The 23491-nt window shown below is 41.2% G+C and overlaps 1 protein-coding gene across 2 annotated transcripts in view; it reads left to right on the forward strand.

Annotated features, from left to right (window-relative positions):
• The window catches only part of TRAF5 (TNF receptor associated factor 5), a 44507-nt gene that overhangs the window by 17737 nt on the left and 3279 nt on the right, over window positions 1-23491 (forward strand). Inside the window, exons 2-10 of one of the 2 annotated variants that reach the window (XM_081026810.1) lie at window positions 6672-6890; window positions 7896-7953; window positions 9967-10068; window positions 12397-12561; window positions 13175-13252; window positions 13576-13650; window positions 16459-16551; window positions 20621-20761; window positions 22190-22358. In XM_081026810.1, coding sequence (XP_080882936.1) covers window positions 6673-6890; window positions 7896-7953; window positions 9967-10068; window positions 12397-12561; window positions 13175-13252; window positions 13576-13650; window positions 16459-16551; window positions 20621-20761; window positions 22190-22358 — 1099 coding nt within the window. In that variant the 5' untranslated portion in view covers window position 6672. The remainder of the gene's footprint in view (window positions 1-6671; window positions 6891-7895; window positions 7954-9966; window positions 10069-12396; window positions 12562-13174; window positions 13253-13575; window positions 13651-16458; window positions 16552-20620; window positions 20762-22189; window positions 22359-23491) is intronic. The other variant, XM_081026811.1, reaches the window with a different exon arrangement.

Genomic DNA, 23491 nt, shown 5'->3' on the forward strand with positions numbered 1-23491 from the left:
ACTTTCCCAGACCTTCATTAATTTAAACAAGACTCTGGGGGACTGTGGACAGACCGACAAGGACGCACCTTCTGTGTGAAACCTGAGACTGAATTCTGCTAGATACGTGTCCTTTGTATTGTAACCAAAAGCCAAACTCACGCTGCTTCAGAATGTTAGACTATTTATTATGCGTTCCCCAAAAATGAATCAGAAGGAACATGTAAATAAAGAGTATCAGTCATGACATCTACAGTTTTCCTTCAGCATTCTAGAAAATTCTCACGGGAAAGATGCATCAGTTTATGAAGCTAAAACATGGTGTGTAAAAGAAACTCAAGGAGAGTTCTCCTGGAGCAGATGAAATGTGGTTTTCTTTTGTCTGTTTTGGTTTGAGTTACTAACCCCTCAGCAGGAGGACGACGTTCTCCTTTCCTTCGATGGCAGGAATAGGTATTGTGAACTGCGGTAAGGAGATACGCAAGCTGTATTAGTACTTATGATGGCTTATAAGTACTTACTTATTTTCTTATTTGTAAGAACTGACTCTTTTGCTGTTTTTGTTACCTAAGCTATTATACCCAAAGGGGAAAGATTTTAATCAAATGGAACTCTTATTCATTTCCACTAAATAACTGCCGGGGAATGACAGTGTACCAGCTGCAAATGTTGGAGTAATTAGAGAAATGTATTTGCTAGAAATGTCAGCCTTTGCAGTTCTATTATCGGGGCTCTCGTGTCAGCGAGCACAGTGAATTGATTGCATTTGTGGAGCTGGGTCACAGGCCTGAAGAACTTCAGAGGAAGGACACAGACCCCGTACAGCTCAGTTTATGTACAAGAACGTGGCCTTGTATACATCTAAAGTCCATATTGTACAGAAGAACAAAAGTGCTTATTTCTAAAAGGTCTCATGAGATGAAAACTCCATTTCATGCAAATAAACACTGGACAAGATGACACATTAGCGTGTGAACAAGGACAGCAAATGGCTTAGGCTTGCTGACTAGGGCCAGGCAAGACACACCGTGGAAAGAAAAGGTAGGATGGGGCTTCCGGTCCTTAGGCCTCTGCTGGCTGTTCCCCCGGCCAGGGGGCTGTCTGTTGTCTGTGAGGGTCCACACGTACTGGGTCCTGCCAGTACAAACACTGACAAAACCCAGGCCCGCCGGCAGCCTGATAGAGCAGTGGCTCCCCAAGTGTGCTTCTGACGCCCCGGGGGTGCCAGAGCAGCTCCGATGAAGAAGGCAGCTAGTGTGCTCTTATTTAAAATTCAAGTATGTTCAGGCACAGAAATGGGCAGATTTTACAAACGGGAGTTTTGCCCCTAGAAGAGCAGGTTGTTAAACATTTACCATTACCCACTACCTGGGACTCCTTGAGACCCTTTTAGGGGATCTGCATGGGCAAACTATCTTCATAATAATACTAAGATATCATTTGCCATTTTTACTCTCCTTCTTTCTTGAGCATACAGTGGTGTTTTCTAGAAGCTACGTGACGATGGTATTGCCACGGATTCAGTGCAGGAATAGATAGGAAAATCCAGCTATCTTCTATTAAGCCCAGAGATGTACAAAAATCTAAAACAATGCCACTCTTCTAATTTTCTTTGTTTTGGAAAATGGTTGTTTTTCATAAAAATACTGTTTATGTTAACGTATAACTGGCTCGTGATTATCTTAAAGTAACGTAATGAAATTTTTTTTTATTTTCTCAACTTTAATCTGAAATATGATAAATATTGATAGATATAACCCAGATAAAAATTCTTTGGGGTCCTCAGTATTTTTTTAAGAGAATATTTTTTAGAGCAGTTTTATGTTCCCAGCAAAATTGAATGGAAGGTACAGAGACTTCCCATAGACCCCTCCCCCCACACTTGCACAGACTCCCCTACTATCACCATCCCCCATCAGAGTGGCACATTTCTTACAGTTGATGAACCTACATTGTGTAGGGGAGGAAAACAATTTTCCCTCTATCCTTCTGAGTTCTTAGCCAAGCCAGATTAATAAGAGAAAAAAAAACAATCTCATACATACTGGGGTGCCAAAAAAATGGATACACATGTCTTATAGTCATCTTTTGTTATCAGTATATATTGAGTATTACAATTTTAATAGTTTTTTTCTTTCTTAAAATGTGTATACATTTTTTTGGCACTCTCTGTATATATCATGTATACAGGGGATAACCTGGGAAAAATGAGTAACTCTCCAAAGTGGCTTAGAATTCAGATTTGAACACCCTTTTAAGAGGGAAAGGGGAGGAGGGATGTAGGCCTCTTAGGGAGAGTAATTAGTTTTTAGGAAACCTGAATGGGCTCTTAGGAGAAAAGATGGGCGATATGAGAGTTTGTGACAAAGTTTGTCTGGATATCAACTTCTAGTTTCTTCTGTGATGAGTCAATCTTCCCTGGTTGATGGAACTCCCAGAAATGTGATAATTGAGTTCCTTTTGAAGGATCTGTCTTTAGACAGATAAAGTGTTCCAAGTGTGCCTCCATTTGCTGTTCTTCAAGTGTCTACAGTTCAAAATAATATACCAATGCAGCATATTTTGGGGTGACAGGTCCTGAATTCCTACAGTTATATTTTGGGGTGGCATATTCTGCTACCCCAATTCCATAGTTTACATTAGGGTTTACTCTTACATTCTATGGGTTTGGACAAATGACATGTATCCATCATTATTGTATCATACAGAATAGTTTCACTACCCTAAAAATCCTCCATGATCCACTATTCATCTCTTCCTTCCTCCATCCTAATCCCTGGCAACCAGTGGTCTTTTTACTGCCTCCACAGTTTTGCCTTTTCCAGAATGTCATATAGTTGGAATTATACAGTATGTAGCCTTTTCAGATGGGCTTCTTTCTTTTAGTAATATGCATTTAATGCTCCTTCATGTCTTTTCATGGCTTGATAACTCATTTCTTTGTAGTACTGAATAATATGCCGTTGTCTGGATGTACTGTAGCTTATCCATTCACCTACTGGAGGACATCTTACGTGGCTTCTAAGTTTTGGCAATTATGAATAAAGCTCCAATAAATATCCACGTGCAGGGTTTTATGTGGATATAAGTTTCCAGCTATTCTGGTAAATGCCAAGGAGTGCGATTGCTGGATCAGATGGTAAGAGCGTGTTTCATTTGTAAGAGGCCAAACTGTCTTCCAAAGTTACATTGCTATCAGCAGTGTATAAGAGGACCTGTTGCTCCACATCCTCGCCCGCGTTTGGTGCTGTCAGTGTTCGGATTTGGCCATTCTGATAGGTGTGTTGTGGCATCTCACTGTTGTTTTAATTTGCATTTCCCTGATGACGTGTGATGTGGCGCATCTTTTCATGTGCTTGTCTGCCATCTGTGTATCTTCTTTGGTGACGTATGTTTTGGATAACAGTCCTTTATCACATGTTCTCCAAGTCGGTGGCATTTCTTCTCATTCTCTTAACAGTATCTTTCACAGAGCAGAACTTTTTAATTTTAATGAACTCCAGCTTATCAATTTTTTCTTTCATGGATTGTGCCTTTGGTGTTATATCTAAAAAGCCATTGCCAAACTCCAGGTCATCTAGATTTTCCTTCTGTGTTATTGTTAGGGGTTGAGTAGTTTTGCATTTTACATTTAGGTCTGTGATTCATTTTGAGTTCATCTTTGTGAAGGGTGTAAAGTCTGTGTCTAGATTCATTTTTTTTTTTTTTGCATGTGGATTCACAGTTGTTCCAGCACCATTTGTGAAAATACAGTAGAATTGTATTGCCTTTGCTCCTTTGTCAAAGATCCTTTACGTGGGCCTATTTCTGGTCTCTCTATCCTGTTCCATTGATCTACTTGTCTGTTCTTTCACCAGTACCACATGCAATGTCTTGAATATTATAGCTGTATAGTAGCTCTCCAAGTCGGGTAGAATCAATCTTCCAATTTTGTTCTACTCCTTCAATAGTGTGTTGGCTATTCTGGGTCTTTGGATCCTCAATTTTTAAGAGTCTAAAGGGGGGGCCCTGAGACCAAAAAGTTTGCATTCATGGTATTGCATTCTGTAATGCATTCATGGTATGGAAGAGAAAGATGGACAGACACACAGATGAGTGCATTACATTTCTTGTGCTAGGAAAGAGGATAGCATGCGAGCGGAGGGGAATCTGAACTAAGTTTTGTACGTCCTACTGTTCTGGGGGCTGAACCAGCCTGTTGCTTTAGGGTACATCCCTGAGTCCAAATTCACATGCCATATGACACAGACATGAGCCTGGTCTCAGGAGAGAATCCTAGAGAGGCATAGGACGTGAATTGTCAGCCTCCCTGGGACTGGAAAACACAGGGCAGAGCAGGGCAGTCTGGAATTGGTCTTCTCAGAAAAAGTCTGGCTAATTAGGGTTGTATATATAACTCAAGTGCCATACCTTTTCATCTTTATAACTAAAGCTTGTTAGCTCTTAAGAGTAAACCATGTTAAAAGGGGAACAATCACATCTGTACATCTCACCTACCACCCGTGAAGTTCTGCAGGAAACACATGCAGAGAAGAAAAGGTGGGCCTTTGATCTCAAACCCCAGCATCAAAAAAACCCACAAAACAAATAAAACGAATCCCCTGGTCTGTTGGATGCCTCCAGAGAGAAAGATTTATTTGCTGAAAGAGGCCATTTCCTTTCTCTGCTTCCTTCACCCAGGCCACCCCCCAAACTCAGACTACTCCCGCAGTGAGAGAGCCTAGCAGCTGACTTGAGGAAAGCTGAGAGTTGGAGGGGTCGGGCTGCACAGCTGTTCCCAGGCCCAGTGGACCTCACCAGCTGCAGGAGAACCGTGAGGGAATTCCAAGAGCAAGTCAAAGCACTGAAGCCCCAGGCCAAGCCTTCCTGCTCCCCAGCCATGTGGAAGCACGTCACCCCCAGGGACTGCCCCAGATGGCCTCCCACCCATTAACCATTTGCCAGTGATTTCCCCAGGCACCACTTCTGGCACTGTGCCAAAAGAACAGAATTCCTGCGGTGGAGGCAGGGTTGTTGTTAACCTGGGAACCACCGGTGGGTTCAGAGGGTCCCTAAAAGGTCCAGACGTGTGTGCTATTTTACAGGGAGAAAGTCTAGAGTTTTCATCATATTTTCAAAGGCAGGGGGCTGTCCTTGCTCAAAAAAGGTTAAGAATCACTATGTTAGAAGCCAATACTCCTTACAGCTGCTCTGTTGAGCATTTTTCAAAAAGTGCATTTAATAACATCAGTTCAACAAATAGGTCAGTTGTTCTCCATGCCTGGGCCAGTGCTAAGGGCTGGAGATGCAACAATGAGCAAGACCAGATGCAATCTGTGTGTCATTAAGGGACACAGACATAAATCAAATAATCACACAAACACATGTCAAATTTCATACCAAGTATTGCTCTGCAGGAAAGGAACCTGGTTCTATGATGGATATAACAGTGGATGTTTAGTTTTTCTTTTTCTGTATTTATCTTTGAATAGGTAATGCATTCATTTTCAAAAATTCAAAAGGACTATACAGTGAAACTGCCTTCCCCCAACCTCCCTTATCCCCAGCCACTCCCTGGAGGCTATGCAAATTCTCCAGACTGGTGAGTGGGCCTCCTGCTGTTAGACCAGAGAGAGATGAGCAAGCTTACCTGAGGGTTTGAAGCTTGAAATGAAATTTGAAGCATGAATGTCAGTTAACTAAGTGAAGGGAACTGGAAGGGGACAGGGGAAGCACTCTAGACAGCGGCAACAGCTTATGCAAAGGTCCCGTGGCAGGAGACAGCCTGATGTATTACAAGAACTAAAAGAAAGCCTGCATGGCTAGAATGCAGAAAGCAAGGGGGCGGGGAGAGGTCCAGGATGCCGCTGGGTGGAGAGGAGGCAGGCTGATAGCCTGCTCAGCAGTATGGCTTTTCCCTACAAACCCTGGGAAACAAACCGCTGAATGCGGAGGGAAGGTCACCGTCAATCATACTTGCGTTTTGAAAATATCACCGTAGCTATTGTATCGAGACTGGATTGGAGGGGAAAACATTTAATGGTCTCTTATTTAGTTCAGGTAATAAATGATGTGGGTAGTTGGTGGTGCTTTATATACAGCAAGGGCCTCACATAACTTTCCTTCAGCATCATTTTGTTATAATGTTGATGAGCTGCTATAGGAACTTAGCTCTTGTTTTATCTATCAATCAGCCTGTGGTAGAATTGGTTTTGTTATACATCATTTCACCAGAGTTCCAAGAATATATCAACAATGTTAGGTGAGGACTTACAATATACTGCAAGAAATGTATTGGTGTGCAGGTTCTTACTTCTGAAAAATGTTAACAAACATTTGTTTCAATTCTCTTAACTGAACAGAAGAAAAGCCGTAACAAGAGTTTGCCTAGAATGTAGTTAACACCTGGCTATATTTTGTCCAAGCACATGGCCACACTGACAGGATAATTTAGCATCCTGTGAAAAGGTTGATGGACAAAGGGCTGAAGTGTCATGGCGTCTTGCTAGACGTCATCTGGTCCCGCCCCCACCTGACCACCCCAGGCGTCTCCCACTACAGGAGCCCTCCAGTGGCATGAGATTGGTCCTGTTGTTACAGGTTCTAACAGAGTGACCCCATGGGTGATGTCCAATAATTAATACACCCGATCGCTGGCTGTCATGGTTTTGGTCTGTGTACTTACTTTTCCTTCTGTTCTCTTAACCCCCCAGAATGGCTTATTCTGAGGAACAAGGAGGCATTCCCTGTGGTTTCCTCCGCCAGAATTCCGGCAACTCCATTTCCTTGGACTTTGAGCCCAACACAGAGTACCAGTTTGTGGAACAATTGGAAGAGCGCTACAAATGTGCCTTCTGTCGCTCAGTACTTCACAACCCCCACCAGACAGGCTGTGGGCACCGCTTCTGCCATCACTGTATCCTGTCCCTGAGGTGAGTGGGCAGGCCTGCAGCTCTGGTCACAGCAGACCAGCCAGCACCAGAAGGGGGTGTCCTGAGATCTAAATGTCATTTATGGCCACTCAACTGTAATCGCGGTTTTGGAATTGCTGTGGTTGGCCACAGAACCACGAATATGAGGAGGGGCTCTCCCGGGCCCTTCTGTGAGAGCCTGAGGAGTAAGCTTCATTTTTTGGCACTTCCTTACTGATGTTTACCTTCTCTTAAAATTCTAACCACACCTGTCTTGCATGTGAGGGCAAACCTAGAAGCATAGGCTGTTTGGGGAAGGACCCATGTCTCCTGACGGTCTTTGCTGTAATTGCCCTGACCTTTCCTTGCCCTTAAGGCAGAGGTGGTGTCGTGTGGAGAAGAGACTTCGCTGCCATGGTTGTTGTCCATTCCCAGGCAGCTATAAAACCTGGGTCATGCTGTATTGAGGGAGAAAAGCAGGCATTTCGGGCTTATCGAGGGGCAGTAAGAAAGTTGTACCTTGCCACACTTGGAAAGGGGGTTATTAAGGCACGTTCTCCTTCTTTCATGGATTTGTTCATGCAGCACCTGTGTGTTCCAGGCACCTTGCTAAAATAAGCCCTAGTGTCCAGAAGTGAAGAGCTAGAGGTTCAGTGTGGAACAGGACCCAGTCTCTGCCTTCTAGAATGTTCCAGTCTTGTGAAGGAGAGAGGTTGGGGTACAGTGAGATAAGCAAAAGACTGCCGTGGGAGCACTGGCAGAGAGCATTTAACTCTGTCTGGGGAACTCACTAATTGACTTGCATCCTGGGGGATGAATGGGAGTTTTTCAGGAAGACTGGAGAGGTGCTGATATTGGGAAGCAGGGGTGGGGCCCTTCTGGGAGGAGGGAACAGCAAGAGCAAAGACAGGCCCGACCTGCTCGGGGAATTTCAATGGGTTGAGCATGGCTGTAGTGCTGGGGCTGCTCTTGGAAGAGCTGTTGAGGTCAAGTCTTAATTCTGGCTCTTTTTATTTTTCTCTCCAGAGAATTAAATGCAGTGCCACTCTGTCCTGTAGATAAGGAGATTATCAAATCTCAGGAGGTAAGAAAACCACTGCTTTGGTTTAGCAGCTCTCTAGGTGATGGAGAAGCCAGTGTCCTGATTGGACATTGAGGTTGGAGCAGGAGAGAGGGAGAGGAGCCTTCCTTGGAATCTATATTCCTCTGCTGAGGGGTCAAGTCAGACCTCACTCCTACCACTGTTTGAGAGTCTTGTTCTGGTCTTTATTGAATCCCCACCCCACCCCCAAGTTTCTTCTGATTCTTCCTTACCATCTTCTTATACTGGTTCCAGTTACATTGAGTGCCTTGGAGAAATGAAACATCCTGTTTCCTGGAATTCACTTTTTTATTTGGTTAATCTCTAGAACTTCCTTTTATTATTATTGTGTCTAATAATAGCCTTATTGAGATATAATTCATATGCCATAAACTTTACCTTTAAAGTAGACATGTTTCTTGAGTATACACCTAGGAGTAGAATTACTGGGTCATATGGTAACTAACTATGTTTAACGTTCTGAGGAACTGCCAGAGTATCTTTCAAAGCAGCTGTACCATTTTACATTCCTACTAGCAATGTATGAGAGTTCTAATTTCTCCAGATTCTTGCCAAAATTTGGTCTTGATCTTTTTGATTATCGCCTTTCCAGTGGGTGTTAAGAGGTAACTTGTGGTTTGGATTTGCATTTCTCTGATGATTAGTGGTACTGAGCTTCTTTTCATGCGCTTGGCCATTTGTAATATCTTCTTTGTAAAAATGCCTTTTCAAGTCCTTTGCCTATTTTTAAGTGGATTATTTGACTTTTATTGTTGAGTTCTTTATGTATTCTGAATAACAGTCACTTATGAGATATATGATTTGCAAATATTTTTCTCCCATTCTCTAGGTTGTCTTTTCACTTTCTTGATGGTATCCTTTGAAGCACAAAAGTTTTTCATTTTATGAAGTCTTATTTGTCTTTTGTGTGTTCAGTTGCTTGTTCTTTTAAGTGTTGTATCTAAGAGACCTTTATCTAACCCACGGTCGTGAAGATTTTTCTCCCTTGAAACTTCCTTTTAAGCTCAGTTTTCTTCCTTTAAAATTCCAGTACAGGACATTCAAGTATCACCTCCTCCAGGAAGCTCCCCGAGCACCTGTCTGATGTACCCGCTCCTTCTCTCCCTCTTATGATGCGAATTGTCAGTGCTTAGCAGAGGACAGTGCTGTCCTTGTGTCTGCCTCACCCGCTAGGCCAGGGATTGGCACACTACAGCATGGGATTTGTTGGGACAAATCCAGCCTGCCACCTGTTTTTGTATGACCTGTGAGCTAAGAATGGTTTTTATATTTAAATCATAGAAAAAAAAATCCAAAGATGGGTACACAGGAACTCTGTACTATTTTTGCGACTTGCTCTGAGTCTTATACTATTTCAAAACAAAAATTTGAAAAATCAAAATAAGAATGATGTTTTCTGATACGTGAAAATTATATGAAATTCACATTTCAGTGTCCATAAAGTTTTATTGGAACGGAGCCATGCCCATTCATTCAAGTATTGTGAACGGCAGAGCTGAATTGTTGCAACAGAGACCATTGACATGTGGCCTGCAAAGACAAAAATATTTACTATCTGACCCTTTATGAAGAAAGTTTGCCAACCCCTGGTGTGTGCTGAAATAGCAAGTCAGCACAGCTTCAGTGACACTCCCTGATGACTAATACAAACCTTTCTGCTGGGATGGGAAGCGGAAAATATCACCCTCAGCCACAGACCCACCTTCTGACCTTTGAGCACGTGAGGTCAGGTACACCAACCACAAAATTCTCCTAGCAGCAGCATACAGTGCTGGGCATGAAATTACTACCTGGCTTGTATGTTTGGGGACCTGTCAGAAGTATGTATCTGAGACAGCTTTTTCTTTTACGGTGATGAATGTGGTATTTCCATTCCAACCACTGTCTGGAAGTTGCCACCCAGCTTTTGAGATGTACCTGAAGACCAAATTAATAATAACTTCATGTTGCTCTAAAGCTTTGGAGTGTGAGAGACCTATCATGTTTATCTTTTAGGTGTTTAAAGACAATTGCTGCAAAAGGGAAGTCCTCAATTTATATGTATTTTGCAAAAATGCTCCTGGATGTAATGTCAAGATTATTCTGGGACGATTCCAGGTTGGTATGACTCATGAACAATATTTGTCCTTGCCATTTTTCCAGTGACGTGTATTGAACAGCTTTTTGTGACAGTTTCTGAGCTAAGCAGGATGGGGTAGGGGGTTCATTGGGTTGCCCTCAGAGAATTCCTGTCTAGTAATTTTACTAGCATAGCATGCCAAGGGCTAAGACGTAAGGGAAAAGGTTCATTGTGTCTGGAAAGTGTGGAGGAGATGCCATATGTACTAGACTTTAAATTATGGGTTAAGGACATTGCTCCAAAAGCGAAAATGTGAGACATGCTGGGCAAAAGAACTCTCAAGCAAGGACATGTCATTTGGGGGGAACTGTGAAGAATTTCGGGTCCCTAGGGTGGGAGCCAAGGTATGACTGCCCAAAAGCATTTGCAAGTGCTGAGATGGGTGTTTCCTAGCACCTGTGGGCCTTGGGTACCTGGCGTTTATGGTCTAAGGCAGGTAGGTAACAATCAGAACAGAGATAGGATAGAGTTTAAAGGGGAAGTATTGGTACGAGATGCAAACAAATAAGGTGCAGGGGAGTTGACTTCCTCTCAAGTGAACTGTCCTATGTAGCTCTTCCATCCCGCTGGGGAAGCTTGTTAAATTCTAAGCTGGAAATGTGGCTGTGTCACGGCAGGGCTCATATCAGATTTGATCACACTATGAATGAGTAAGACTCAGGCATCTCAAGCTTCCTGGGAATTGCTTGGCAGCTGCTGAGATTTTCCCCTCCCACCCACACATTTTGGAAAGTATTTCAGGTGATTCAGTCTTTTCTCCATCACGCCTCCAAACCCCCCAGGCACTGAGCTTATAAATGTGTAAATGATTTCCTTGTTAATCCAGGGAGTACTTTGGAGGTTCATGGAACTTTTTTTGTGTTTGCAAGTCAAATCCTAGAGCAGGCTCTCTTTTCCCACTTTGTTGTGTTCTCACTAAGCCTGAAAAGGAAATGAGGCTCAAATAGACCACTGATTAGTTTAAAGGCCATATCATCAGCGTCTAGAGGACAGTGGCTGGTTTCTTTTCACCTCTTTCGTGCGTGTGCGTGTGTGTGTGTGTCCCTGCATTCCCTGTGCTCCCAATCCAACCTGATGAGGTATAGAGTCTCCCAGATAGCAGAGGCTTGGTGAATGCTGACTGTTTTGCTGAGAGTGGAGGGAAAACATCAGTAAATTTTTGGATAAGATGTGACTTTCAATTGTTATCACCATGTGTTTCTTACTAGCAGAGGCAAAGGAAAATAGCTGTACTATTTATGTATTTCCTGTAGAAAAACTGTTTGCTCTTTTTTCCTTCAGAGAAGGGGTCAGCAAACTGTTGCTATCAAGAGCCAGATAGTAAATATTTTAGGCTTTGCAGGCCATACAGTCACTGTCACAACTACTCAACTTCCCCATTGTGGAGGGAAAGCAGCCATAGGCCGTATGTGAATAGACAGGCGCGTGGCAGTTCACCAATAAAACTGTATTGACTAAAACCAGTAGCAAGCCAGGTTTGGCCCAAGGGCCATAGCTTGTTAACTCTGTTTTAAAGGCTTTTACAGGGAGACAAACTCAGTAGGATTTTGATAATTTGTCAGCATCACAGTAACTTGCATTAATCCAAACATTTTATTAAGCTGTGCTTGCTTTTATAAATCTCTAATGTGACGACCACTGGAATGAATGCTGTCCATATCATTATTGTCTAATAATCTGGTTAAAAACATGTCCTGACTTTACAAGACTGATCATTCCCAGCTTCTCTTGGGCCCGTGATCCTATCATTTCTCTGCCTACTTCTGGAAAAGCTTCCTCTCGACCCCTTTTCTTCCTTTTATCCTTTCCTTTCCTTCACTGTCTTAGGATCGGCCCTTCTCTTCCCTCTTTTCCCTCTGTCTGGCTTTTACCATCTGCTATGCAGAGATTAGTACTTGGTGCTGGGGATGAGAATGGAGAGTTCATAAAAGAAATAACAAACATCCTTGAAGCCCTGGTAAATTAATTGGCAAGCCTAAGGAAAATATTCAAGAACTAACCTGAGAACAGGAGCACGTTCCTAGATAATCTGAAAGAAACTCAGCATACTTTCTTCTTCACCCATTCTCCCGTCCTCCTAACTTCCACCAAGCAAGGCTGGCTTTCACAGCCTGTGTCCCAGGTCCAGGCAGCTCTCTTAATGCGGGGCGCTGTGCTCAGCAGAGGCAGGAGTGGCCTCCACTGAGAGCCTGCAGGCAGGGGCTGCCCTCCCCGCCCTCTCCATCCTCCCTCCCTCCCTCAATAGGCCTTCCAGCCGCCTCTCCTCCCTTGTCAACGTCCCCCTGGCCTCTTGTCATCTCTTGCAGGACCACCTTCAGCAGTGCTTATTTCAAGCTGTGCAGTGTTCTAATGAGAACTGTCGGGAAGTAGTCCTTCGGAAAGATCTGAAAAAGCATATGAGCGCAGACTGCCAGTTTCGAGAGGAAAAATGCCTTTATTGCAAAAAGGATGTGGTAGTAATCAATCTACAGGTAAAAAGAGAATAGTCTTTATGGGGCTAAATTCTGCCTGACTGGTCACAGTGAATCAGATGGGATACCAGAACCACATTTTTGGATTTATTATTGTACAGAAATAGGTCTAAGAAATAACTTTATCTGAGGGTTCTGTAAAAAACTAAAAGCCTTCTTGTTGGTGGGATTCTATTTATTCATCATTGGCAAAACTATTGTTCAAGCATCTGCTGAGTGTGAGTGTGCAAGGAGTTATGCTAGTGCTGAGTCATATATTGGTGACAATACTGTCTGTCCTCAGGATGCTGCGATCTAACTGGAGCGGGAGGGTGTGGGCATAAAAAGAGAGCCTGGGGTACCTTCTACATGTGCCATGACTCCCACAGCTTCCCCCCTATGAATCCTGTGCCGTCTGACCTTTTAGAATAATTAGAAAACTGAATTGAATTTATTTATACCAAGAAAGTAGCCATGAATAATCCTTTCTGGAACTGGGCCACACCTTCCTATAGAGAGTAAGCTGTGTAACATAGATCCCCAAAGAGCTATGTGTATAAACACTCTGAGGCCATAAAAGGGAACCCTTGAAAGTAAGGAGGGGCTTTGTTTCAACACACTTTCTCTGTTTCAGAATCATGAGGAAAACTTGTGTCCCGAGTACCCAGTATCTTGTCCCAACAAGTGTTTGCAGCTTATTCCAAGAACTGAGGTAAGTGTAAATAATGCTCACAGTAGGTTTTATGTAAGGTAAAGTTTTATTAATCATGATGATTTGATAGAATTGCATAGGCCGAGGCCCAAGGTTTAAATGACACCCACGATAACCATGTCTCTATCTTCCCTTCCCTTTTCCCCAAGAATTCTCAGTTTTTACCTTAGCATTCTCTCCACCAGGCCTTAGCATGGCTTTTTCCTTCTCCTATTCCCGCCCTTCTTCCCAAGCCACGCTGGGTTCCCTGCTTGCTGCAGTTACACCAGGCATTTGGAGAATCGGTGATGAATTTCTGTAGCATGAGGCTGTCCATTTCGTAGGTGGATGAACACCTTGCCATGTGTCCTGAAGTGGAACGAGACTGTCCTTTTAAGCTCTATGGCTGTACTGTAAAGGTATGCGGTGCTTTTGGTTTCTGCCCCTGCATTCTATATAATTCACTGAGCGAGTTCCTTGTACTCTTGGATTCCATCCAGGATACAAAAGGACATTCACTTATGAGAATTTTAAGACTGGCAATTGTATTCATCAGGGTTCTCCAGAGAAACAGAACCAATAGGAGACATAGGACATCTATGAACATGAATACGAATATGAAAAATATAAATAATATAAATATAAATAATAAGAAGGAAAGAGAGCGAGAGAAAGAGAAAGAGGTAGAAATAGATTTTTAAGGAATTTGCATAAGTGATTGTGGGGCTGGCAAATCTGAAATTTGCAGGGCAAGCGGGAAGTCTGCATACTCAGGCTATAGTTTAAGTGTTGTAGTCTTGAGGAGAAGTGCTTCTTCAGTAAACTTCAATCTTTGCTCTTAAGGCCTTCAGCTGGTTGGATGAACTCCCCCTACCCGCCATTATGGAGGCTAACCTGTTTTCCTTAAAGTCAACTGCTTTAAATGTTAATCACATCCACAGAATCCCTTTATAGCAACATCTAGACGAGTTTTGGCCAAACAACTCGACACCATAGCCTAGCCGAGATGATACATAAAATTAACCACCACAGGGAAATTAACCACAGGGATAATTTCTCCTGCCAGGTTTGGGGATCTCCTGGAGTCACTCTTCCAATGATGACAAATCTTGGTTTTATGGTACCCCCTGTCTATCCCCAAGGATTCTGAAACAAATTGGCTTAAAATCATGTTTTAAAATATATTTTGTGGGGCCGGCCGGGTGGCTAAGGGGGTTAGAGCTCCATGCTCCTAACTCCGAAGGCTGCCGGTTCGATTCCCACATGGGCCAGTGGGCTCTCAAAACAACAACATATATATATATATATATATATATATATATATATATATATATATATATATATATATATATATATTTTTGTTATCTGTTAAATACCTGTAAAAGTATTATTCAAAATATTATATAACATAAATTTTATAACAAAAATAACGTTTGATTCCTACATCAGTCTTTTTAGCAGATTCCAAATGGATCAAAGTTTTAACCATTAAAATATATCATGCTCTGTATTGTTTCACATTTTCTGTAAATCTAAAATTACTCCAAAATAAAGTTTATTTTAAAAATCATAAAAATACTAGAAGAAAAAATGAGTGAATTTTCTTTTTATTCTTGAAATAAAGAAGACCTTTCATAGATGATTAACACAAAACCAGAAGCCATAATTCTGATAAGTTTAAACATAAATATTTAAAACTTCTATTTGATTTTTAAAAATACCATAAATAAAGTCAAATGCAAACCATAAACTGGAGGTATGTTTATAACATATGACCATACAAAAAAGGGCCTACTTTTTTAATATACAAAGAATTCTTATCTTACACCTAATTAAACATAAATTATAACAAGAAATATAATTTGCACCATCAAATTGACAAAGACTAAAACAATTTATAATATCCAACTTTTTTGACAGCAGTTTGGTTATAACTATGAAAATAAAAAGTGAATCCACACATTGACTTTACCCTTCTGCTAGGAATTTATCTCACAGATATCCTTTCATAAGTGGGCAGGGATTACACACACACACACACACACACACACAGATGTTTATATAGCGAAAAAACCCACAAAACAACTAAAAACAACTTATAAGTCCTTCACTAAAAGTGCTGCCTACTTACTTATATATATTCATATTTTGGGATACTTGCATCTGATAAAAAGAATAAGGTACATATTTTTTAATTAAATATAACGTGATCTCTTTGTATTAAAATGTGTATATATCCTCACTAACTCTGGTGGGTGAGAGTAGGGCATTGAATGAGGCGATGCAGAGAAAGCTTGTAGTTTTCATTCTACATCATCTGTCATTCTGTATCTACATAAGCATATATTTCTCTTATTTTAAAAATCTATTAAAAAAAATATATATATATATATTACGAGAAGCTTTAAAAAAAAAAATCAATGAAGAGTCCATAAATTTGTCATATACCAAACCAGTGATTGTCTTCATTGTGAAAAGGACAGGGTTTACCTTTCTAGTGCATGAAATACAGAAATCCTTTCCAGCTTTGAAAGGACTTTTCTTTAGAATTGGGCCCAAATGTCCAATTAGATTGTATTCTAGAACTTACCTCAGTTCTAGAGCTGGGGATGAGAGTTCTCTGGACGAGGGGCCAACCCTAAACAGAAGGGAAATTGATGATGAATGTTTTCTTAAAATCCATGGATCACCCAGAACCCCTCACATTTTCTTTATTAGTCATATAGGCACTTTGTGATTATTATTGCAAATGTGTTATTTGATTTTGAGGACAAATTTGCATGGGCCGAAATCGCAATTAGGTTGCCTACCTTCGGCCTGTGACAGCAGGACAGTGATAGAAGACAGCATAGAAATGTAGGGAGGGAGAACTAACCTAAGCCTAAAACTGACCTGGAGCTAACCCACTAAGGAGGTAGGTTTTACATGCGAGTAACTGTGAGATGACAATATCTACACTTAAACCACAGTCCAATAGTCCCAAGGCCAGGAAGGAAATCAGCATTGGGAATTTTGATAGTGGTCTGATTCTCTGTCTCTTGGTTTAAAATTGTTTCGTGGGAACTGTAGAATCCTAAAGCTGGAGGAGGGACCTGGAGGGACCATTCTTCCTGCAACCCACCTTGAGTCAAGAAGCAAAGTTGTTAAAGTTCTGCTTTAGCAGAGCATACCACCCTTGTTTTGGGAGACTTTCAACAACCTGTCTTATTTTTCTCTTCATATTGAAGGACAAACGGGAGAAGCTGCAGCAGCATGAGCATTCTGCCTTACGGGAGCACATGCTTCTTGTTTTAGAAAAGAACTTCCAATTAGAAGAACAGGTAAGTAAATATCAAGGGTTTGGATATAAAGGGAGGCAGCAGAATTGCTGATTGCAATTATTGGCATTCTTATAGTCTCCGTTTCAGTGTAAGTTGACTGGTGGTAGATGTTTTTCTACTAAGTGGCCCGGCAGACTCACAGGATAGCAGGACATTTGAAGTGGAATGTGCCTTTGAGATCTTTGAGTCCATCACGCTCATTCAACAGAGGAAGTAATTAAGCTCGAATAAATTTTGATGTGTTTGTGACTCATAAGTGGCAGAATTCAATCTCAAACCAATGTCCCCTAATTAGTGTGACTAATTCTCAGTCACACGCTCTCCATGACATGCCACACTGCCTCTCTACAGCCCTTTTGGTTAATAATACCCAGTACCTAGTAGGTGCCTCGTAGGTGTTCGAAGTTTTTAAATGAAATCAGTATTACCATGAAACAACAGTTGACAATCTGTTCTAGGCACTCTAGGTTTTATATATTTTGTAGAGAGTCTTAACTCCTGCCTTTGAGAAGTTTTGTAACTGGATAAATGCCTTCATACATACTTATTTCACCGAGTTGCTATTATTAAGTGAAAGTATGTGTGCAAATGCCTGCTGTAGTCCCTGGAATATTCATAGTGGACCTCAATAAATGCTGATTCTGTTGCATAATTATTATAAAAGTTAATGATTTTGTTAGAACATCTCAGAGGATCAGACTTTTCAAGCCCACATAGAGAAGAAAACCATCTATCTGCAGAGAGAGAGCTGAATTTGCTACTGCCGATGATTTTATGATGTCTGATTCCAGATTCACGTAGGTGTGTGAGTTCCAGGGTCAGATACTGGAGAATGTTAGAAAGACTGTGAAACTGTAACTTTGGTAGAAGGCATGCTGCCTAGTAACCATTCCCAACTTCTTTCTCTATCAGTTGCCTCATTCACCCATCCATTCATTCAACAAATACTTCCCATGTGTCAGGTACAATGCTAGTTGCTAGGGACAGCTCACAAAAATGGAACCAGACATGCTGTGAGGATGCCGCCTGTCTGGGGACAGAGGCTACATCAGTGTACTCCAGGGGAGATGGGGAAGGACATCTGAGATACATCTTGAAGGAAGAGAATGTCTGTCAGTTCACATGTTGTAGAAAGAGGGCATTCTAAAAGGGAAAAGTTAAGGCAGGGAGGCATAAGGGAGGCTGATGGTTCAGGGAAATGGTATTCCCTGAATCCCATTGGATGGAGATTTTCAGAATCCAATGGGATGGAGAGACAGCTCAGGGTAAAACAGGCACGGTCTGTTGGATTCAGATTGCAATAGCTTTCCATGTAAGCTAAGACGTTTTGACCACTGCATTCATGTTTCTTTTATTTATTCATATTCTGCCTTGTTTCAGAAAGGATTTAAAGGCCAAAAGTCTGAACTAATGTTTGTCAGTACTAGGGAGCTAATAGGGACTTTTACATTGGAAACTACTTGGCCAGCTAATTGTTTGGTTTTAAAAAGTAAGACAGCTGGCAGTAGCATGGTAGATGGATAGATGGAGAGAAGAGAATGAGGACAGAGCGACCAGGCAGAAGAATGCTACAAAAGATTAGACGATGTAGTGTAGAGCTTGGCAATTGACGAGTGAGGGCTCTGGTATCAGGATGCCTGGCTCCGGGGATGAGCTGCACACACCGTCCTATGAGTATGAGCAAGCTACTTACCCTCTCTCTCCCCAGTTTCTTCATTTGTAAATGGGGTGATGGTGAGGGTTAAATGACATATTTAAGCCCTTAGCACAGTGCCTGGCACATGAGCTTTCAATATGAGGTTGGAAGCAAGATGGTGGAGGAGGGGATGGTGATGGTCATGGTCAGCCAAGGCTGCGTCAGTGGGAGACGGACATTGGGAACCACGTGGGGGTTGGAATGGCTGTGAGCTCAGAAGGCAGAGAACATGGTAATGTTAACTGAGATGGGGCACTACAAGGACCGGAGCAGGTTAGAGGTGAAGGTGAGGAGGGGAGACTTGCTTTTGTGCAGGGAGATGTCTGGTGCGTAGGTGGAAATCAGCTCTCAGGGTCTTCATAGAGGATTCTGGGGCCAGAGATCAGATGGTTGTTGCCACCATTTGTGCCTTCATTTATAAAATATGTAGCAGATGCCCTCTGTGTGCCAGGAACTGTGCAAGACTTTGGGAATAAAGAAATAAGTGAGATATCGCCTTCACAATTTACTGGAGGGGGGAAAAAAGACGAAAATAACCAAAAACAACAACAAGCAATAAGAGTAACAAGGGTATGTTATATACACTCGAGTATAGTCAGGTGTCATGGCATTTAAGAGGTAGCCTGGGTAGGTGGTCCTAGTAATAATCCTGAGAGAATGTACCCTTTGAGTGGAGACTTGGAAAGCAGTGCTTTCTTGATGAAGGAGGAAGTGTCTGAGAGGGAAAGGCCTGGTGGGAAATAGAAGTTGTGCACTCTTGCTGGGGTGCACACGACACCTGAATGGGCTTGAGACTGAAAAGGTAGCCAGGGGCAGAGCGCGTAGGGCCCTGTATGGCCTGTGAAAGGCCACAAGAAATGGTTAAAGGGGCGGGGGTGAGGGTGGGGCGCGTGGGGCAAGACCAGATGTATGTCTGCATATTATTGTGGACAATGCATGGAGTATGCATTGAAGGAAAACAAGACTGAAAAGGGAGAACATGCATTCACGCATTCATGTAACAAATATTTAGCAAGCACCTCCTGGCGCCAGGAGCCGGGCCAGTTGCTGGGGTTACAGTGGACTGTAGGGTCCATGCCAGGCCCAGCTCCCATAGAGCCTCCCTTCCAGCACCTGTGTGCAGGACCAGTTAGGAAGCTATTCTAGCAGTCCAGGTGAGAAGTGATGAAGGCTGAAGTTGGTGCTGAAACAAGGTGAGAGGAAATGAGAAATGGATGTTGTTTTGTCTTGTTGTGTGTTAAAGTTGGCAAGTATTGCTGATTGAGTGGATATGAGGATGAGAAAAGAGTTGTCTAGGGTCACTCTTCGGTTTTTGGTTATTTCTGTCCCATAGGTTACAAATTCTGAGCGGGTACCACATTTTGCCTACCACTCGCTAGCTGTATGCCGGGCAGATTACATAAACTCTCTGCCTCTGTGTCATCATCTGTAAAATGGGACCGATATTCATAACCCAACTCATAGGGTTCTTTGAGGATAAAAGAGCTAATGAATATAAGGATATGATAGACATTCAGCAGATTTCAGCTGTTACTATTGATACTGTGCACATAACATCTAATGTGGTATGGGGACTAATGATTTTTAGTAAGTGTATACTGAGTGAATGAAGATAACCAGTTCAGTAAATTCAGTCAAGTGATGTCACTGTCATTAGATGAACCATCATAGTGGGTTAGGTATAGAAAAGATTCATGAGAATCTGTGAGTCAGTTTTTTTCAAAGCACCTGCAAATATTTTCCTAGAATTATATAGGAATCTACTGGTAAATTCCTATATATTCCTATAAATTCCTTTATATATTCACATATATATGTATATGTGAATAAATATGTGAATAAATATATATATATAATCTCCTAGAAAACTATATAATGTAGTTTTTTGGGGGTGCCAAAAAGTGTACACACATTTTAAGAGATGTTATCTATGCTCAAGCAGTAGTTCGCCATAATAGAAATGTCTGGATGCTGATGGTAACCACTTTGATACAGTTTTTTCCTTTCTTAAAATGTGTATACGTTTTTTGGCACCCTCTCTCTCTATATATACCTGGAGTGCCAAGAAAATATGTATAAGCGGACACTTTGGTCAACATTGCTCAAGCAGTAGTTCGCTATAATCAGAAGTGTCTGGACGCTGATGGTAATCACTTTGAGCACCTCTTGTAATTGCAGTAATCAAACTTGACTTGTATTTATCTTTTGTTATCAGTATATATTGAATATTACAATTTTAATACAGTTTTCCTTTCTTAAAATGTGTATACATTTTTTAACACCATATCTTACCTGCAATATTTTCCTAGAACTGCATTTATTTTAATTTGTATGCATGCATTTAAATGACCTAATCTACATTCCTGTTATTAGATTTCTGATTTATATAAAAGCCTAGAGCAGAAAGAAAGTAAAATCCAGCAACTAGCAGAAACTGTAAAGAAATTCGAAAAGGAGTTCAAGCAGTTTGCACAGCTGTTTGGCAAAAATGGAAGCTTCCTCTCAAACATCCAGGTGAGAAATGGCCTTTCTACTAATCACCAAGATTTAGCCTTCAATTGGCAGTGAGGGTTTTTCTTATAATGTTTTAAATGAAAATAATTTCAAAAGCTCAGAAAAATTACAAGAATAAGATAGTGCAAAAAACACCTGTATATTCTCCACCTAGACTCACCAATTGTCAATATTCTGTCCCGTTGGCTTCGTCATTCATATTCATTCTCTCTCTCCCCAACTCCCCCGATCCCCTCTGTTCTTTCGGAACCATATGAGAATAAGCTGCATATATTATGGCCCTTTACCCCTACATACTTCAGTGTGTATTTCATAAGAATAAAGATTTTCTTTTACATAGTCCCAGTACCTTTAGCAATGTCAGTAAATTTAACATTGATACAATAATTTTATCTAATTTATGGCAGTTAGGGTTTTAATTAACATTGGGCCAATATTAGTCACTTGATTTCAGATTCATTGAGAGCATTTATAGTCCGGAATTTTGTAGCCAACAGAGTGAAACTATTAATTCCCTTGGGAAGAAAATGTTTTAAACATCAACAAAAGAGAGCAAAAATTACTTTGTAAATCATGAATGTTAAAAGCCATAAATTCCTAATGAATAATATCTTTATTGTAATTATAAAATTATAGTGAAAAAGATTCCTTGACATGTTGTATGGAAAATATTTTTGAAATTTGAATTATCCCAGAAAATACAGGCCATATAGTTTCCATACTTTGTCAGCACACTGTGTGTGTGTGTGTGTGTATGTGTATGTATGTGTACGCACATGTGAGTGTGTCTAGGAGAAAGGAAAAACATCATATGTTACTATCTCAATTCTGATCTTTTTCTAACACATTGAGCAGTCGAGTTAAGGCAGCAAGGGCAAGAGAGGAGGAGAGCTATAGTTGTCGTTTTATTTCATCTCTTCCATCTAAAGAGAGCAGTCAAAAGTTCAGGCCTCACCCAGGGCACTTCTGTACCATCTGTAGTGCGCAGGCCAGAACAGGTGGGCTGCCTTCTAGCTGATTCTCTGCCTTCTAGCAGAGCAGAAGTGAATCAGGAGAATCACTTCTAAGAAGAGAGGGAAGTGATAAGGCAACAGGAGAGATAACATGAGAACAGAGATATAAAGATAGGTTAGAGAAACAAGTGAAGAGAAATTGAGGGATGAGTAAAAATCAGATGAAGAAAAGTCCAAAGATTTGGAACAGCAGCTGGGATGGGGAGAGGGAAAGGGAGGAGGAGGAGGAGGAAGAGGAGGAAGATATAGGTGGTTAATCTCTGCAATCCTCATTGAATTTTCTATTCTTGGCTACGCAGTTTCATTTCATTAATTCTTTAATTAAATGTAAAATGTGTGAGTTGAAAAATTTAATCTCAATGAACTGCTAAGATATTAATTTACTAAGATATTAATATCCATTTTGTACTGAAAGGCTCTTACCAGTCACGTTGACAAGTCTGCTTGGCTAGAAGCGCAAGTGCGTCAGTTATTACAAATGGCTAACCAGCAACAAAATAAATTTGACATGAGGCCTTTGGTGGAAGCAATTGATACAGTGAAACAGAAAATTGCCCTGCTAGAAAGCAATGATCAAAGATTAGGTATGTGTAATACTTTTTATCTCTCTTTTGGTGACTGTTTGTCTGCACATGTTCATGAAAAAAGCCAACACCTGGCCAAGTGGAGAGTCACAGCCATCCAGGATAAACAATAGTTGAATCTGGTATTTGTGAAACAAAGTGCATGAGATTCTGGCTAATCGGGCAAAAATGATGAAGAGCCACCAGCTGGAGCTGGGAGGGGTCAGGGGTGGAAAAGGACCAAGACATTCCACGAACAGGGAATGATGGTTTTAAGGAGAGTGGAAAATAAGGAGAAAGCTAAGCAAGCAGTGTGGTGGGATCATTGTTTTAAGTACAGGCATACCTCGGAGATATTGTGGGTTCAGTTCCAGACCACTGAGATAAAGTGAATTTCACAAAAAAGCGAGTAACAGATTTTCTTCTTTTTTTGGTTTCCCAGTGCATACAAAAATTATGCTTGCGGTACACTGCAGTCTATTAAGTATGCAATAACATTATGTCTAAAGAAAAATGTACACACCTTCATTTAAAAAAAACTTGGTTGCTAAAAAATGCTAACCAGAGGGGAAAAGGGGTCAAATACCGGGGGTACCAAAAAAATGTATACAAGCGGACACTTTGGTCAACATTGCTCAAGCAGTAGTTTGCCATAATCAGAAGTGTCTGGACGCTGATGGTAACCACTTTGAGCACCTCTTGTAATTGTAGAAGTCAAACGTGGCTTGTATTTTGTTACCGGTTTATATTGAGTATTACAATTTTTATAGATTTTTCCTTTCTTAAAATGTGTATACATTTTTTGGCACCTTCTTTATATGGTGATGTATTATAAAAATGTACACTTGAAACCTATATAATTTTGCTAACCAATATCACCCCCAATAAATTTAATAAATAAATAAATAAATAAATAATGCTAACCATCATCTGTGCCTTCAGTGAGTAGCAGTCTTTGCTGGTGAAAGGTGTTGCCTTAATAACATCAAAGATCACTGATCACAGATCACCATAACAAACATAATGAAAAAGTTTGAAATATGATGAGGATTACCAAAATGTGGCAGAGAAACACGAAGTGAGCAAATGCTGCTGAAAAATGGTGCCAATAGACTTGCTTGACACGGGGTTGCCACAAACCTTAATTTTAAAAA

This window comes from Rhinolophus hipposideros (genome assembly GCF_964194185.1).
Source record: "Rhinolophus hipposideros genome assembly, chromosome: 19".
NCBI lineage: Eukaryota > Metazoa > Chordata > Mammalia > Chiroptera > Rhinolophidae > Rhinolophus > Rhinolophus hipposideros.